The 17,546-nt window shown below is 39.1% G+C and overlaps 1 protein-coding gene across 2 annotated transcripts in view; it reads right to left on the minus strand.

The window, feature by feature from the left end:
• Positions 1-583: 583 nt before the first annotated feature.
• LOC133542043 (cannabinoid receptor type 1A) overlaps positions 584-17,546 on the minus strand; it is a 72,140-nt gene continuing 55,177 nt past the window's right edge. Inside the window, exons 2-4 of one of the 2 annotated variants that reach the window (XM_061885852.1) lie at positions 6,938-7,083; positions 6,683-6,815; positions 584-5,152 (exon numbers count right to left, since the gene is read on the minus strand). In XM_061885852.1, the coding sequence (XP_061741836.1) occupies positions 3,707-5,113 (1,407 nt within the window). In that variant the 5' untranslated portion in view covers positions 5,114-5,152; positions 6,683-6,815; positions 6,938-7,083 and the 3' untranslated portion in view covers positions 584-3,706. The other variant, XM_061885851.1, reaches the window with a different exon arrangement.

The following is a 17,546-nucleotide window of genomic DNA, read 5'->3' on the forward strand; positions in this document are numbered from 1 at the left end:
TATTTACACGATTTGGCTTGGTTGAAGTGTTCTACGAGCAATTGATTGATACTTTTATTAGTAGCTTGCCCAGTTCAGTACATATTCCGTACAATTGACCACTAAATGGTAACACCCGAATACCTTTTTTAACTTGTTTAAGTCGGGGTCCACGTTAATCAATTCATGGTAAGCTTGCTTGCAATGATTCACACGCATAATGAAAAACAAAACATTGTTGTATAATATTGAAGTAAATGTCTCCACAGCCCTCTAAGCGTATGTTACTGTCATCTGGCGTCTTTGTTGGGATTAGAACAAACATAACTATTCAAGACCGTTGAAAGGGAAAGTCCTTGCTGATCCCCGAAGAGTGGAATAAAAATCCACCAGAGGGCGCTACAACATCAATGATTTAGATTGCCTTTTGCATTGAATTTCAAAACGCCACTTGGAGGCACGAGGCGTCCATGAGAGGTGCAGCAGCTGAAGAAAAATAAAGAAAAATAAGGATCACACCCGCTAGGATAACAGAGTTTTAGTTCCTGCAGTGAGAGAGTATGGGGCGATGCCTCAACTGACACTAAATGAACAATAATCAGAATGACAATCAGCTGCAACTTTATTGAAACAGTAACACTCGTAAAAACATATTTTTGTTCTTTTCGAGGTGATTTACTCCTCATTTTTGCCAGCACTGTACAGAAGCCACTTGACATTTGACATGTTTTTTTTTCCCCCTCGCCCCTCTTCACCATCCCATAACAGCGGAGGCAGCGGTACACAGTTGGATAAACGTCAAAAGCCTACATTGTGCTTCAAAGTACTACATTGCTCATTTGAAAAAAAGAAATATCACATCTTTTGCAGGGATTCTGCTCCATTCAAGCCTGGTCTGGTTCTTTATTTTGACATGTAAAAATGACCACGCCAAGGTTACTTCACTAAATCGGTGGGCTTTTTATCTTTTTTTTTTTTTGCCCAAAAAAAACCAACACTCCACAGTAGCACTAAAAACTGCATTGATTAATTAAAGGCTTTGGTTTGGAGATATTATCACTAAGCCACAAGGTAACGTCACCAACATACAATGTAGCAAACGCGCAGATTGAAGCCACTTCAGTTTTTTTTCCTGCACAGCAGTGACCAGCACACTGTGTCCTAATTCATTTTATTTATTTTTTTTTTCATATTTTTTTTCAAAACAACACTTTACACTGTGATATAACAGGGATATTCAACAAAATGGTTTTGGGGCCACATTTTCAGATGTTTAACGACTTGTAGTCTTATTTTGTATATTCCAGAGAACCAGTAGACACGTGATTTTGGTCTAGTTGTTTGGAGATCATGTCTCTGACAGCATTCTAGTGTTTTTAAGAATCTGCTACACAGAAGTTTTTTTTTAACTGAACTTGCAGGCCACCAGTTGAATAGCCCAAATGATGAAAAAGAGAGGACCTAAGACGGAACCTTGAGGAACACCACTAGTATAACTGAAAAAGTTCAACAAACCCCTACTGACTGCATCTGAAGTAAACAAGCCACACCTTAGTTACATAAATCACATTACGGAGAAAAAAAAATGGTAAAAAGGAGAGGACTTAAAGGGGTGCCTTGAGGAACGTCTCAGTTATGTAAAAGATTAGACCCCGGTGTTCTATGTTTGCTAGGAAGGTTGAAATGTCAATGCAAGTTTTTACAGTGGTCTAAGTATTTTTGCGTTTTTAAGAATGTGATGCAACAAACTTTTTTGAACTGAACTCGCCGGCCACCCATTGAAAAGCCCAAATGATGAAAAAGGGAGGACCTAAGATTGAACCTTGTGGAACACCGCAAGAGTCACTGAATAATTTGACTAGATGACTGCTGACTGTACACCTTAGTCACATAAATCACATTGCAATAAATAAAAAAAATTTGAAAAGCTAAAAAGGAGATGCCTTGAGGAACGCCTCAGTTATGCAAATCACAAGTTTGGACCCCGGTGTGGGCAAGGTTAGAATGCAAATGCAAGTGTTTACAGTGGTCCGATTTCCTCCATACAACATGAGTATTCTTGCGTTTTTAAGAATGTGATGCAAAGAAGTTTTGTGTACTCAACTTGCCAGCCACCAGTAATAATGAAAAAGAGAGGACCGAAGACGGAACCTAGTGGAACACTACTAGTATCACTGAATAATTTGACGAAATGACTGCTGACTGCATCCGAAGTGAACAAGCTACAGCAACATCTTAGTTGTATAAATCACATTGCAAAAAGAAAAGCTAAAAAGTAGACGACTTACACGGGTGCCTTGAGGAACGCCTCAGTTATGTAAATCAAAAGTTTGGACTCCGATGTTGTATATTTTCTGGCAAGGTTAAAATTGCAAACGCAAGTGTTTACAGTGGTCCAAGTTCCTCTGTACAACAGGAGCATGTTTTTTTCGGAATTTGTCTCCCAAGATTTGAACTGAACACAGGGACCGGTGTCATTCCCGGGCCAGATTTGGCCCCTGCGCCTTCAGTTGAATTGCACATAGTTTAATAAAGACATGGGTACACTTACAAAAGTAAAAAATCCAAAAACGTACAAAGCATCCATTTAGATGTTATTTTTTTTAACTTGAAAGCGAGTACCGTATTTTCCGGGCTAAAAAGTTGCACCCACCTAATTTTAGAAGAAAAAAATATGTATATTGGCCAATCCGAACTATAAGCCGCAGATATACTGTATACCGGTACAAAATATTTTGTAGATGTTTATTTACATACCTTAATTGTTCCTGTCACACGGCAGTAAAACGGCAGATCAAGCAAAAACAGGAGTCATCGTCATGGACCTACTAGCTGCGGAAGCTAGCTCTCCAATCAGCTAAACAAGACTCAACAACGCCACGGTGACGTTTCGGTGAATTTATGAAACTGAAACAATACAAGAAAGAATGCCATTGTAAGTTAATATTACTAACACATACACATATTCGCTAATGCTGACAACGCTAGCTTGGTCACACTACGATAGCACGTAGAAATGTGCATGAAAACACTCCGACAGACATCACACATGGAACAGTTTAGCATGTATAAAGTATGAATCATTTTAGTTGCATTGTAAAACTTACAAACGTTACAAACGGTTATACTTCCGGTTCAAGGCATTAAACAGAAAGTACATTTTCAACCCGCAGCACCTGCACTGAGTGAACTCGTCCAAAAAAGATGGCGCTATAGCGCAAACAATAACACACCTTTTTGGTGTAATATGAAAACTGTTTGTTGAATACAAAACGAAGAAAACTCAATCAATTAACCGCACCGTTTTACAAGCCGCATGATTCAAAACATCGAAAAAACGTGGCGGCTTATAGTCCGGAAAATACGGTATATTTAGTCTTAGCATGAATCACCCATGTGGTACACGACTCCCACAAAAGTAATAAGAAGATGAAGAAGAATGTAGATGAAAAGAGACACCGTATGATTCGCCACTCACGTGGTACACGACTCCCACAAAAGTATTAAGAAGATGAAGAAGAAGGTACATGAAAAGAGACACCGTAGAACAATTGTTTGTAGCCCCTTGTCCCGAACGTGAAGATTTTCAAAACCTGAATTGACAATACAAAAATATAAAATGCACGCTTCCTTCCACCTTGTAATACCAATTTGGCACTTTGGCACGCGCTCCGTGCTCAGAACTGAAAAAATGTCTCGTCATTGTCAGGTCGGAAAACAAAGATGATCAGACGGCCTCCGCCGACGTCTCGGTGGACACGGACATGGTCACTTTGGCGATTTTCACAGTGGTCTTCACGCAGCTCTCTGCCGCCCTGTTGGCCGAGATGTTCCGGTTCTGGCAGTCCGACTCCAGGCTGTTGTCCAGCTGCTGGGCGCTGCCCCTGCAGGCCTGGCAGGAGCTGAGGAAGGCGTGGCGCAGGTCCTTGCTCCTCAAGGCGTAGATGATGGGGTTGACGGTGGAGTTGAGCAGGCACAGCATGCTGCAGAACGCAAACACCGTCTTGATGTCGTCGTCCATCCTCCAGAAGAGGTCGTAGACCATGATGGCCAGGACCGGACCCCAGCAGATGACCAGCACCGCCAGGATGAGCACCAGGGTCTTAGCCAGGCGGATGTCCATGCGGGCCTGCTCGGGGCGAGTGGTTTGCACCTTGGTGCCGTCCGCCGAGTACACCACCAGGCTCTTCTGGGAGGTGCGGCTTAGCATGCGCACGGCGTGGTGGTGCGCCTTCCACAGGATGTAGATGTAGGCGTAGATGATGAAAAGAACCAGCACGCTAGTCACCCCGATCCAGAAGAGCAGGTAGTTCTCGTCGATGAGGGGGAAGATGTCCGAGCACACCGACTTGAGGCGCTTACAGTTCCAGCCCAGCAGGGGCAGCACGGCGATGACGATGGAGATGGTCCACATCATGCAGAAGGCGATGACCGCCTTGGTCCGAGTCACGATGCGCCTGTAGGCCAACGGTCGGTGGATGGAGATGTAGCGGTCGATGGCGGTGAGGAAGAGGCTGCCCACGGAGGCGGTGAAGGACGCCGTGACCCCGCCCAGCTTGAAGAGAAACACGTTGGGAGTGTCCTTCCTGTGGAACACGTGGAAGTCCAGGAAGCTGTAGGCGAAGATGACGCTCCCCAGCAGGTCGGCCACGGCCAGGCTGCCGATGAAGTGGTAGGAGGGCCGGCAGCGCAGCGTGCGTGACTGCAGGATCACGCACAGCACCACCAGGTTCTCCAGCACGGTGAAGGTCCCCAAGGTCAGCGACATGACGGCCACGGCCAGCTGCTGGCTGGGCGTCAAGATCATGAAGCACTCCATGTCCATGAAGTTCTCCCCGCACTGGATGCTGTCGCCCTCGTCGCGGAAGGAGCTGCGGTTGGACAGGAGCTCCGTGGCGTTGGTGGGGAAGAAGGGGAGGACGCCGCGGAGGATCAGCTCCTCGTCGGCGGGGACCTTGTCTGGGAAGGAGTTGCTGCGGAACGCGGAGATAGGCTTCTGGAGGGTGAAGGTGCCTTTGAAGTCCACGTCGCTGACGGGCCCGTCGTAGTTGGCGTCGTTGGAGCCCAGATATTGTAAACCGGATGTGATAGTCCGGAAGGTGGTGTCCGCCACCGCGTCCAGCACAGACTTCATGGCTGAATGTGAAGGAGAGCGCCAAGAGCTGACAGAAACCTGCACACGCACACAAACACACGTCTCAAGACAAAAAAAAACACTTTGGATCGACACTGACAGAGCTTGGTTATTTGAGAGGAAAATCACTCCCATTATTATTGTGGTCATACTTCGCATACTGTAGAAATATTGAATGCAAAATATATATTTATATGTTTACATGTATTGAATATATTTTTAAATAATTATAATTTTAGATATAAAATATACATGGAGACATGTTTTTTAGTATATTGTCATATACTCATATTTTGTCTACATATTTTGTATCCATTTTATAATTCATATTTCATATGTACATGTAAATATATAAAAGTATGTTTGTAATATTTAATTTATTTTTACATTTTAGATATATATATTCTATAATTAAGCAATTAAAATGTTAAATATAAAACATATATGAATATATATAGCAATGTTTCTAATATTTTACATATAAATGTTCCATATGTATATATGTTTTATGTAAATATATAATTATATTTTATGCATAAAATATAAAGAACTATACATGTTTAACGTTCTATATATATGTATATAATATAAATTAAAAAGTAATAATCTACATTTTATACATCAAATGTTTCTAATATTTTATTCTAGATATATATTTTATAATTCAATAATTTGAATGTTATGTATAAAATATATATGAATATATAAAGCAATGTTTCCAACATTTTACATATTTTATATATAAATATTACAAATTAATATATATATAGTATATATATATATATATATATATATATATATATGTATATATATATGATTTAGAATTGATTTACATTCATAATTATATTGTATACATAAAATCTAAAGAACTATATTTACCATTTGTATATATATATATATATATATATATATATATATATATATATGCAGTATATATATATATATATATATATATATACATTCTATGAAATAAATAATCATAATATATATTTTAGATACAAAATATGTGTAAATACATAAAGAAATGCCATCAAAGCATTTTATATATAAATTGCATATATCTTTTAAATATATTAATAAATGTAATAATTATAATTTATACATAAAACATATATATATTTACTTGTAAAATATTAGGAACATCTCCACATATGCAAACCAACCAACATAATGATAATAATAATAAAATATAATAATAATTATTAAATCCGATAATTATTTTTCATTATTATTTTAATTATTATTATTTTAATAAAAATGTTTCCGAACAACATTTAAATCAATGTTGTGGCCAGTCTTTGCATTTTTAATTAAACACAATTAACCTTTAAATTAATATTTTGTTACACATTCAACCGCTCTTTGTCCTCATCCTTAATATTTCTTGCAAACACTTTCTGAAACACATTTAACTAAAAAAAAAAAAAAAAAGATAAGTAATCAATACACCTGTGTATTCGTATTTGTGCAACACAAATGAGCACAAAATAAGTGAAAGGAGAGTGTAAACAAAGAATATTGTTCTTCAGTGGCAAAATGTCAATTATATGAGAGTAATTTTTTCCTTACCTTACATAATTCCCAGAACCGCCCTTTATCTTCGCGCGTTAATCCAAATCAGAAGTGCAACATTAAGCCTCCAATACACTTGTGCAAAATTAAAAATTAAAAAATTTATGAAAATGAGCCATTTTGTTGGATTCTGTAAAAGAAGGGAACAAAAAGGGACAGTTTGGAAGTGTTCTCCCTGCTCCTGTTGAGGATGTGAGCTCCAGTCCAGACGCTCCGTGGTTGCGTCCCCCACACACACTCACACACTCTCACTTTCTCTCTCTCCACAGCACTTTTTATAAGGCGTCGCTCCCTCTGATCCACATCACGTGACCGCCGCATCCACTTTTCAGGATGCTGCCACAGTGCACATGTTGCACACACATTTGGAATTCACCAGGCTCCTCTCTTGCAGACCACTGAGTGCACACAAAGGAGCAAGAAGGAAATATTCAAATGTCTTTTTGCGGCACATTGTCCTTAGAAGGATTCAAAAGATGTTGCAACAAAACAATAGTCAGGGCGCGTCTGTTGTTTAAATAAATAGTCTTTTTGAATTATAAATGAAATATTTTCATAGCAAGAGCCTAAAAAAGCTGTTGACTATGAAATATGCTTTTTTTCTAACATTATGAGAGACCTCTAGACAAAGTTAATATACAAACATGGATCAAATTAAGTCATGAAAATTATCTACTTTTTCATTATAACACAAAAGCTAAAATACAAAAAAAAATAAGATTTTAGCTACTGAGCTACATTGTACAGTTGTCTCTAGTTTATCACTGTTAATTAGTCAATTTTGTATTTTGAATGGTAAATTTTTTGGAAAGTAGGCCAACATGCGACGACAGTTTGTCGTTACATCTGTAAGTGCAAGTTAAAACTCTACTATTCAAAGCGAAAGCCATTTATCAACAACACCCAGAAACGCCGCCTGTTTCGCTGGGCCCGATTCCGATCCCGATTCTTGGGATTTTGTTATTGTTTCAGATTAATATAGATATATTTTTACAAATATTCATTATGTATAATTTACAAAATCACGATAAACAAAGGAATCATTAATTCTGAATCAAATATTTTAATGTATAAATCATTTAAAAAAAAACGTTTACAACTTTCTAAATAATAGTGGTGGGAATCTTTGGGCACCCAACGATTCCATCCCATTCCGATTATATGTATATATATAAATATGGTATACATTTTTATATTAAAAAAAAAAATATATAATACATATATACAGTATATATATATATATATATATATATATATATATATATATATATATATATATATATATATTTATTCATTTTTATTACACATATTTAAAAATATTTTTTTATGTATATAAAATATATATAGAGAAAGAGAAAGGTTAGAAATATTTTACATGTTTATTTATGTTTTAATTATCCATCCATCCATCTTCTTCCACTTATCCGAGGTCAGGTTCTGGGGGGCAGCAGCCTAAGCAGGGGAGCCCAGACTTTCCTCTCCCCAGCCACTTTGTCCCGGGGGATCCCGAGGCGTTCCCAGGCCAGCCGGGAGACATAGTCTTCCCAACGTGTCCTGTGTCTTCCCCGTGGCCTCCTGCCCTAATCACCGGTGTTCGAGTGGCATCCTGACCAGATGCCCGAACCACCTCATCTGGCTCCTCTCGATGTGGAGGAGCAGCAGCTTTACTTTGAGCTCCCCCCGGATGGCAGTGCTTCTCACCCTATCTCTAATGGAGATCCCCGCCACCCGGCGGAGGAAACCAATTTCGGCCGCTTGTACAGGTGATCTTTTCCTTTCAGTCATAACCCAAAGCTCATGACCATAGGTGAGGATGGGAACGTAGATCGACTAGTAAATTGAGAGCTTTGCCTTCCGGCTCAGCTCCTTCTTCACCACAACAGATCGATACAGCGTCCGCATTACTGAAGACGCCGCACAGATCCACCTGTCGATCTAATGATCCACTCTTCCCCTACTCGTGAACAAGACTCCTAGGTACTTGAACTTCTCCACTTGGGGCCGGGTCTCTTCCTCAATGCGGAGATGGCACTCCACCCTTTTCCGGGCGAGAACCATTGACTTGGACTTGGAGGTGCCGATTTTCATCCAAGTCGCTTCACACTTGGCTGCAAATCGATCCAGTGAGAGCTGAAGATCCTGGCCAGATGAGGCCATCAGGACGACATCATCTGCAAAAATCAGAGACCTAATCCTGCAGGCACCAAACCAGATCCCCTCAACGCCTTGACTGCACCTAGAAATTCTGTCCATAAAAGTTATAAACAGAATCGGTGACAAACGTCAGCCTTGGCGGAGTCCAACCCTCACTGGAAACGTGTCCAACTTACTGCCGGCAATGCGGACCAAGCTCTGACACTCATCATACAGGGAGCGAACTGCCACAATCAGACAGTCAGATACCCCATACTCTCTAAGCACTCCCCACAGGACTTCCCGAGGGACACGGTCGAATGCCTTCTCCAAGTCCACAAAGCACATGTAGACTGGTTGAGCAAACTCCCATGCACCTTCAAAGACCCTGCCGAGACTATAGAGCTGGTCCACAGTTCCACGACAAGGACGAAAACCACACTGTTCCTCCTGAATCGACTATCCGACGTAGCCTCCTCTCCAGTGCACCTGAATAAACCTTACCAGGAAGACTGAGGAGTGTGATTCCACGATAGTGGGAACACATCCTTCGGTTCCCCTTCTTGAAGAGAGGAACCACTACCCCGGTCGGCCAATCCAGAGGTACCGCCCCCGATGTCCATGCGATGCTGCAGAGTCATGTCAACCAAGACAACCCCACAGCATCCAGAGCCTATCATCCACCCCCACGGCCTGCCACCGAGGAGCTTTTTAACTACCTCAGCAACCTCAGCCCCAGAAATAGGAGAGCCCACCACTGTTTCCCCAGGCACTGCTTCCTCATAGGAAGACGTGTTGGTGGGATTGAGGAGGTCTTCAAAGTATTCCCTCCACCGATCGACAACATTCACAGTTGAGCTAAGCATAACACCATCTGCACCATACACGGTGTTGACAGTGCACTGCTTCTCCTTCCTGAGGCGGCGGATGGTGGTCCAGAATTGCTTCGAAGCCATCCGGAAGTCGTTTTCCAGGGCTTCCCCGAACTCCTCCCATGTCCCAGTTTTTGCCTTAGCGACCGCTGAAGCAGCACAGCCTGTCGGTACCTGTCCGCTGCCTCCGGAATCCTATGAGCCAAAAGAACCCGATAGGACTCCTTCTTCAACTAAACGGCATCCCTCACCGCCGGTGTCCACAAACGGGTTCTAGGATTACCGCCACGACAGGCATCAACTACCTTGCTACCACAGCTCTAATCAGCCGCCGCGACAATAGAGGTGCGGAACATGGTCCACTCGGACTCAATGTCCTGCACCTCCCTCGTGACATGTTCAAAGTTCTTCCGGAGGTGGGAATTGAAACTCTCTCTGACAGAAGACTTTGCCAGATGTTCCCAGCAGACCCTCACAATGCGTTTGGGCCAGCGAAGTCTGCTCAGCATCCTCCCCCACCATCGCAGCCAACTCACCACCAGGTGGTGATCGGTAGAAAGCTCCGCCCCTCTCTTTACCCGGGTGTCCAAAACATAAGGCTGCAAATCCGATGACACAACTACAAAGTCGATCATGGAACTGCGGCATATGGTGTATTGGTGCCAAGTGCACTTATGGACACCCTTTTGTTTGAACATGGTATTCGTTATGGACAATCTCTGACGACCACAAAAGTCCAATAACAAAACACTACTCGGGTTCAGATCCGGGCGGCCATTCTTCCCAATCACGCCTCTACAGGTTTCACTGTCGTTGCCAACATGAGCGTCTAACTCCCCCAGTAGGACAAGGGAATCAACCGGGGAAGCACTTTCCAGTACTCCCTCGAGTGTACCCAAAAAGGGTGGGTACTCTGAACTGCTGTTTGGTGCGTAAGCACAAACAGTCAGGACCCGTCACCCCATCCGAAGGCGGAGGGAGGCTACCCTCTCATTCACTGGGTTGAACTCCAACGTGCAAGCCTTGAGCCGGGCGGCAACAAGAATTGCTACCCCAGCCCGTCGCCTTTCACTGCGCTCAACGCCAGTGTGGAAGAGAGTCTAACCCCTCTCGAGAGAACTGGTTCCAGAGCCCTTGCTGTGTGTCAAAATGAGTCCGACTATATCCAGCCCGGAACTTTTCCACCTCGCGCACTAGCTCAGGCTCCTTTCCCCCAAGCGAGGTGACGTTCCACGTCCCAAGAGCTAGCTTATGAAGCCAGGGATCAGGCCGCCAAGTGCCCTGCCTTCGGCTGCCGCCCAGCTCACAATTCGCCCGACCTCTATGGCCCCTCCCATTAGTGGTGAGCCCATTGGAGGGCTGACCCATGTTGCCTCTTTGGGTTGTGCCTGGCCGGGCCCATGGGGGCAGGCGCTAGTGGCCACCACCCAAGCTCCGGGCCTGGCTCTAGAGGGGGGGCCCCGGTGACCCGCATCCGGACGAGGGAAATCTGAGTCTTTGTTGTTGCATTCACCTAGGATCTGTTTGTCTTGGGAGACCCTACCAGGTGGCATGGAAGACCCCGGACAACATAGCTCCTGGGATCATTGGGACACTCAAAGGTGGCAGCTCACAGAGGAGTTGTTGTTTTAATTATTTTTATTTATAATTTATGTTTATATTATGTATCATTTACACAATCATGATAAACAAAGGTATCATTAAGTTTAAATTACATATTTTAATAGCGAAAACATAAAAAAAAAAAAACTGTTTACAACCTTCTAAATAATAGCGGTGTGAATGTTTGGGCACCCAACGATTCGATCCCTTTCCGATTCGTGGGGTGAAGACTCGAATCAGAATTGATTTTTGATTCAAACCGATTCTGTACTATATAAATGTACTATTTGGTTTGATAATTATCCATTTAAAAAAAAGTTACAGGCTATTAAACCTTTTGGTTGCTGATATATGACTTCAGCATATTTATATTATAATCATAATGTATATGTAAAATATAGACAGACGTTTCTAACATTGTTTTTATAGTTTTACATTAATTTTAATATTTATATATATTTTTAGATATATTTACAAATATATTTTTATGTATAGAAAAAATATATATAGAGAGAGAAATGTTATAAATATTTTACATGTTTATTTATGTTTTAAACATGTTTATTCATAATTTATATTGTATATAGATTATGTATATTTTACACGATGACAATAAACAAAGAAATCAATTATAAATCAAATATATTGATATCTAAAACATTTTTAAAAATCCTTGAATGCAGCTGACATAGGCTCCAGCAGCCCCCACCACCCCGAAAGGGACAAGAAGTAGAAAATGGATGGATGTATGTATACGACTTTCTAAATAAATCTTTGGGCACCCAACAATTCGATCATATTACGATGCTTGGGATTTTTTTTGTTTGTTTGGGATTTATTTAGATATTTATATATTTTTTTACATATATCGAAAAAAAAAATAATGTATAAAAAATCTATATAGAGAGAAACGTTAGAAATATTTTAAATATGTATTTATGTTTTAAATATAATATATATATGTAATATATACATATATTTATTCATAATTTATATTGCATATAAATTATGTATAATTTACACAATCACGATACACAAAGGAATCATTAATTACAAATCAAATATTTTACTAGCTAAAACATAAAAAACCCAAAAAAAACTGTTTACAACTTTCTTAATAAACTTTTGGGCACCCAACGATTCGTTCCGATTCCGATTCTGATTTGTGGGATTTTTTAAATTGTTTTAGATTTATTTACACATTTATATATATTTTTACATGTATATTTATATATATATATATTTTTACATATATATATATATATATATATATATATATATTATATATATAATATATATATATATATAATATATATATATATATATATATATATATATATATATATATATATATAATATATATATATATATATATATATATATATATTATATATATATATATATATATATATATATATATATATATATATATATATACATACAGAGAGAGAGAGAGAGAGAGAGAGAGAGAGAGAGAGAGAAACGTAGAAATATTTTACATACTTATTTATGTTTTAAATATATATCTATTCATAATTTATATTGTATATAAATTATGTATAACTTTATAATTGACGATAAACAAAGAATCATTAATTAAAAAAAAAACCTGTTTACAACTCTCTAAATAATAGCGGTAGGAATCTTTGGGCATCCAACGATTTGATTCAATTCCGATTCTTGGGGTGAAGATTCGAATCAGAATGGATTTTTTATTCAAACCGATTTTGTAATGTATACATTTATTATTTGTAGGGCTGGGCGATTAACGATATGCTCGATATATCGCGTGTTTGTCTCTGTGCGATGTAGAAAATGACTATCTCGTGATATTTGTGTATACGTTCTCACGCAGTTGCTTTTAGCTGCTGGCATTACACTACAAGATCTCCTCGCTCTTTCTTGTCTGTCCTTCTCACAAAACACAAAGCTCACCTTCTTACATACGTCACATACGTATAGGCCCTCGCGAAGCAGAGAGGTAGCAGCATAGGTAACGTTAGCTGTGGTGCTAGTGGAGCCGTGTGAGTGGTAATATGAGAGAAAGAAGGTGCAAATCTAGTGACAAATGAAGGAAGAATTAATTCTTCAGAAAACAGCAGGGGGTCGATCGTCTGGCGCTGGTTTGGCTTCAAGCGGGAATATGTCGAACTGACAACCGTAATTTGTCAAGTGTGGGCCAAAAGCGTTGCTACAAAAAGTAGCATTACTGCTAATATGTAGCATCATTTGAAAAGTCACCTGCTAGAGAATGAAGAGTGCTTACTCCGCATATCAACATCTCCATTCGGTGCCACACGCCCACACAATCAAAATGGCGAGGCAAACGTTTCCAGCTCAACAGCGTATGAAACAAATAGTCAACAATAAAAGGAGATAATGTCCGCAGTAACCTACCACATAGCGAAGGACGAACACTATTTGATTTCCTATTATGCAACTCATTTTTATTTGACACTTATTGAAATATGTTGTGTGATATCATGCACAAAAGTGCACTTTATGTGTTTTAAACTATTGTAGTGGTGTTCTGTACAAAAAGTGTACTTTAATTTAATGTTGTTTTGATATGTCATCTTGGTGACATGCACAAAAATGCACTCATAGCTTGTTTTAAAATGTCTCTGACAATCTTGCGCTCTCTCTTTTGAAATGACATGAATGTTTGTGCCACTGCTTAATAACTGTTTAATAAATACAGTTTTGGTCAATTGACTTAGTTGTGATTTCCTTCTCTGCATGAAAGTTTAAAATAAGCATATAGTAATTAGGGCTGGACGATATGGCCTTTTTTAAATATCTCAATATTTTTAGGCCATGTCACGATACACGATATATATTACGATATTTTGCCTTAGCCTTGAATAAACACTTGATGCATATAATCACAGCAGTATGATGATTCTATGTGTCTACATTAAAACATTCTTCTTCATACTGCATTAATATATGCTCATTTTAAACTTTCATACAGAGAGGGAAATCACAACAAAGTCAATTGACCAAAACTGTATTTATTAAACAGTTATTAAGCAGTGGCACAAACATTCATGTCATTTTCAAAACAAAGTGCAAGATTGTCGGAGACATTTTAAAACAAGCTATTAGTGCACAAAAGTGCATGATGTCACTAAGATGACATATCAAAACAACACTAAATTAAAGTGCACTTTTTCTACAGAACACCACTACAATAGTTTAAAGAGAATAAAGTGCACTTGTCCATGATGTCCTGCGGTGTTGATGTGGAAATTGATGCTTCGGCATTTTGTTGGTGTGGCACCAAACGGACTTGCAGTTTGAAAACACTCTTCCTTCTCTAGCGGGTGACTATTCAACTAATGCTACAACTTAGCAGTGCTGCTACTTTTTGTAGCAACACTTCTGCCGTATAAATGTTCCAACATGTTCCCGCTTGAAGCCAAACGATGGACCCCATGCTGTTTTTCTTGGGAATCAATTTTTCCTCCATTTGTTACCAGATTTGCACCTTCTCTCTCTCGTATTACCACTCGCAACACACCATTAGCATCACAGCTAACGTTACCATGTCGCTACCTCTCTGCTTGGGAGGGTGTGTGACGTTGCACACGTGACGTATGTAAGAAGGTGCACTTGTTTTGAGTCTCTGTGTGAAGGAGAGACAAGAAAAAGGAAGAAATGCATGCAGTGTAATGCCCGCAGCTAAAATCAACTGCGTGAGAATGTATACTCACATATCACGATATAGTCATTTTCTATATCGTACAGAGACAAACCCGCGATATATCGAGTGTATCGATATATCGCCCAGCCCTAATATTAATGCAGTATGAACAAGAATATTTTTAATGTAGACACATAGAGTCATCATACTGCTGTGATTATATGCATCAAGTGTTCATTCAAGGCTAAGGCAAAATATCGTGATACACAGTATATCGTGTATCGCGATATGGCCTAAAAAATATCGAGATATTAAAAAAAGGTCATATCACCCAGCTCTAATTATTTGGTGTGATAATTATACATTTAAAAAAAAAGTTACAGGATACCTAACCTCCTTTTGGTTGCTGATGTGTGACTTCAGCATGAAGATGGCCTGAAAAAGGTTGGTTATTTTTTGAAAATTATGAATCGATTCAGAATCGGAATAAATGGGAATTGCGATTCGAATTAATCTTTTTTTAACACCCCTCCTAAAAATGTTATGAAAGCCCTCAAGACATGAAATAGTACCTTTTAGTCACATGTGCATTCTTTTGAACCTATACAGTGATGCTGCCTGAGGCTGAGCCTATCAGTGGCTACGATACTGTACAGCACACTCTGGTTTGGTCTCCTCCAAATATCAATACTCTTTTACTGCAGTACTGCTATTTTAGTTTATCACGCCATTTTTAACAAAACTGTTCATCAATCTTGCTTCAACTTTCTCTGATTGCTGTGGTCAGCCAGCTTTGTCTTGCCATGGACCATTGAGAACCAGTTTCAAGTCAAATACAATCATCATTTCGTATCCATTTGGGGGTCCTTGGCCTGGAAAACATTGAAGACCCCGAGGACGACTCACCAAGCTCAAATATGTCATAGAAATGTTCTAGGATTCTCCTGCTGTTTGAATCAAAAGTGCAAGAAAAGCGTTTCTTCACACACGCCGACAAAATCAACCAATTAACCTTTTCCAGCCGCATCTCATTTTCACACATTAATTTGAGTAAAGCCCATTTGACACAAAGTCTGAATCGGTGTTACCAACGCCGACGCCAAGGGGGCGTGGCTTATGTTGGCCTAGTTTACAAAGAACTTTTCCAATTGAAATAAAAAACCCAAAACCAGTGAAGTTGGCACATTGTCTAAATGGTAAACAAAAAACAGAATACAATGATTTGCAAATCCTTTTCAACCGATATTGACTTGAATAGACTGCAAAAACAAGATACTTAACATTCGAACTGGTAAACTTTGTTATTTTTTGCAAATATGAACTCATTTGTAATTTGATGCCTGCAACATGTTTCAAAAACAGTTGGCAGAAGTGGCAAAAAAGACTGAGAAAGTTGAGAAATACTCATCAAACACTTATTTGGACCATCCCACAAATTAACAGTCTAATTGGGAACAGGTGGGTGCCATGATTGGGTATAAAAGCAGCTTCCATGAAATGCTCAGTCATTAACAAAGAAGGATGGAGCAAGGGTCACCACTTTATGAACAAATGCGTGAGCAAACTGTCAAACAATTTATGAACAACATTTCTCAACAAGCTATTGCCAGGAATTTAGGGATTTCACTAATACACGGTCCGTAAGATCATCAAAAGGTTCAGAGAATCTGAAGAAAGGCCAAAAACCAACATTGAATGCCCGTGACCTTCAATCCCTCAGGCGATATTGCATTAAAAAGCAATGTCAGTGTGTAAAGGATATCACCACATGGGCTCAGGAACACTTCACAGAAGCACTGTCAGTAACCACAGTTCCTCGCTACATCTGTAAGTGCAAGTTAATACTCTACGATGCAAAGCGCAAGCCATTTATCAACAACACCCAGAAACGCCGCCGGTTTTGCTGGGCCTGAGCTCATCTAAGATGGACTTATGTAAACTGGTAAAGTGTTCTGTGGTCTGACGAGTCCACATTTCAAATTGTTTTTGGAAACTGTGGATGTCGTGTCCTCCGGAACAAAGGGGAAGAGAACCAACTGGACTGTTGTAAGCGCAAACTTCGAAAGAAAAATGATAGAAAATACTCAAATAAACAATTATTTTAAAAATTACTAATAAATAAAGGCAGTCAGTCACAAAAAAAATAAAATAATTTTTTTTTTTTTTTTAGAAATAAAACCATTATTAAAACTTGTGAAAAACCAAATTAATTGATAAAAAAACAAAAACAAAAAATTTAAAATGACAAAAATTACAAAATACAGTCACAAAAAAATTGTCGGATAAAAAATATATTCTTTTTTTTTTTTTTTAAATATTGAAGAAAATAGAAAAATTATAAAAAACACCTTAATAAACAATTATTGAAAAAATACTAATAAAAATGTTTCTAAATAAATAACGGCAGTCAGTCGGACACAAAACAACTGTAAAAAAAACCCCAACAACAATTAAATACTATTTAAACAATTAACGACTAACAACTAATTAAAACATAAAACACCAAAAAAACAAAAAAAACTATTTAAAACAAATTTAAAAATTAAAACAATTACAAAATAAATAAAGGCTTGGTCTGTAACAAAAAAACAAAAAATAGGGAAAAAAA

Source organism: Nerophis ophidion, linkage group LG24 (genome assembly GCF_033978795.1).
Source record: "Nerophis ophidion isolate RoL-2023_Sa linkage group LG24, RoL_Noph_v1.0, whole genome shotgun sequence".
NCBI classification, from domain to species: Eukaryota; Metazoa; Chordata; class Actinopteri; order Syngnathiformes; family Syngnathidae; genus Nerophis; species Nerophis ophidion.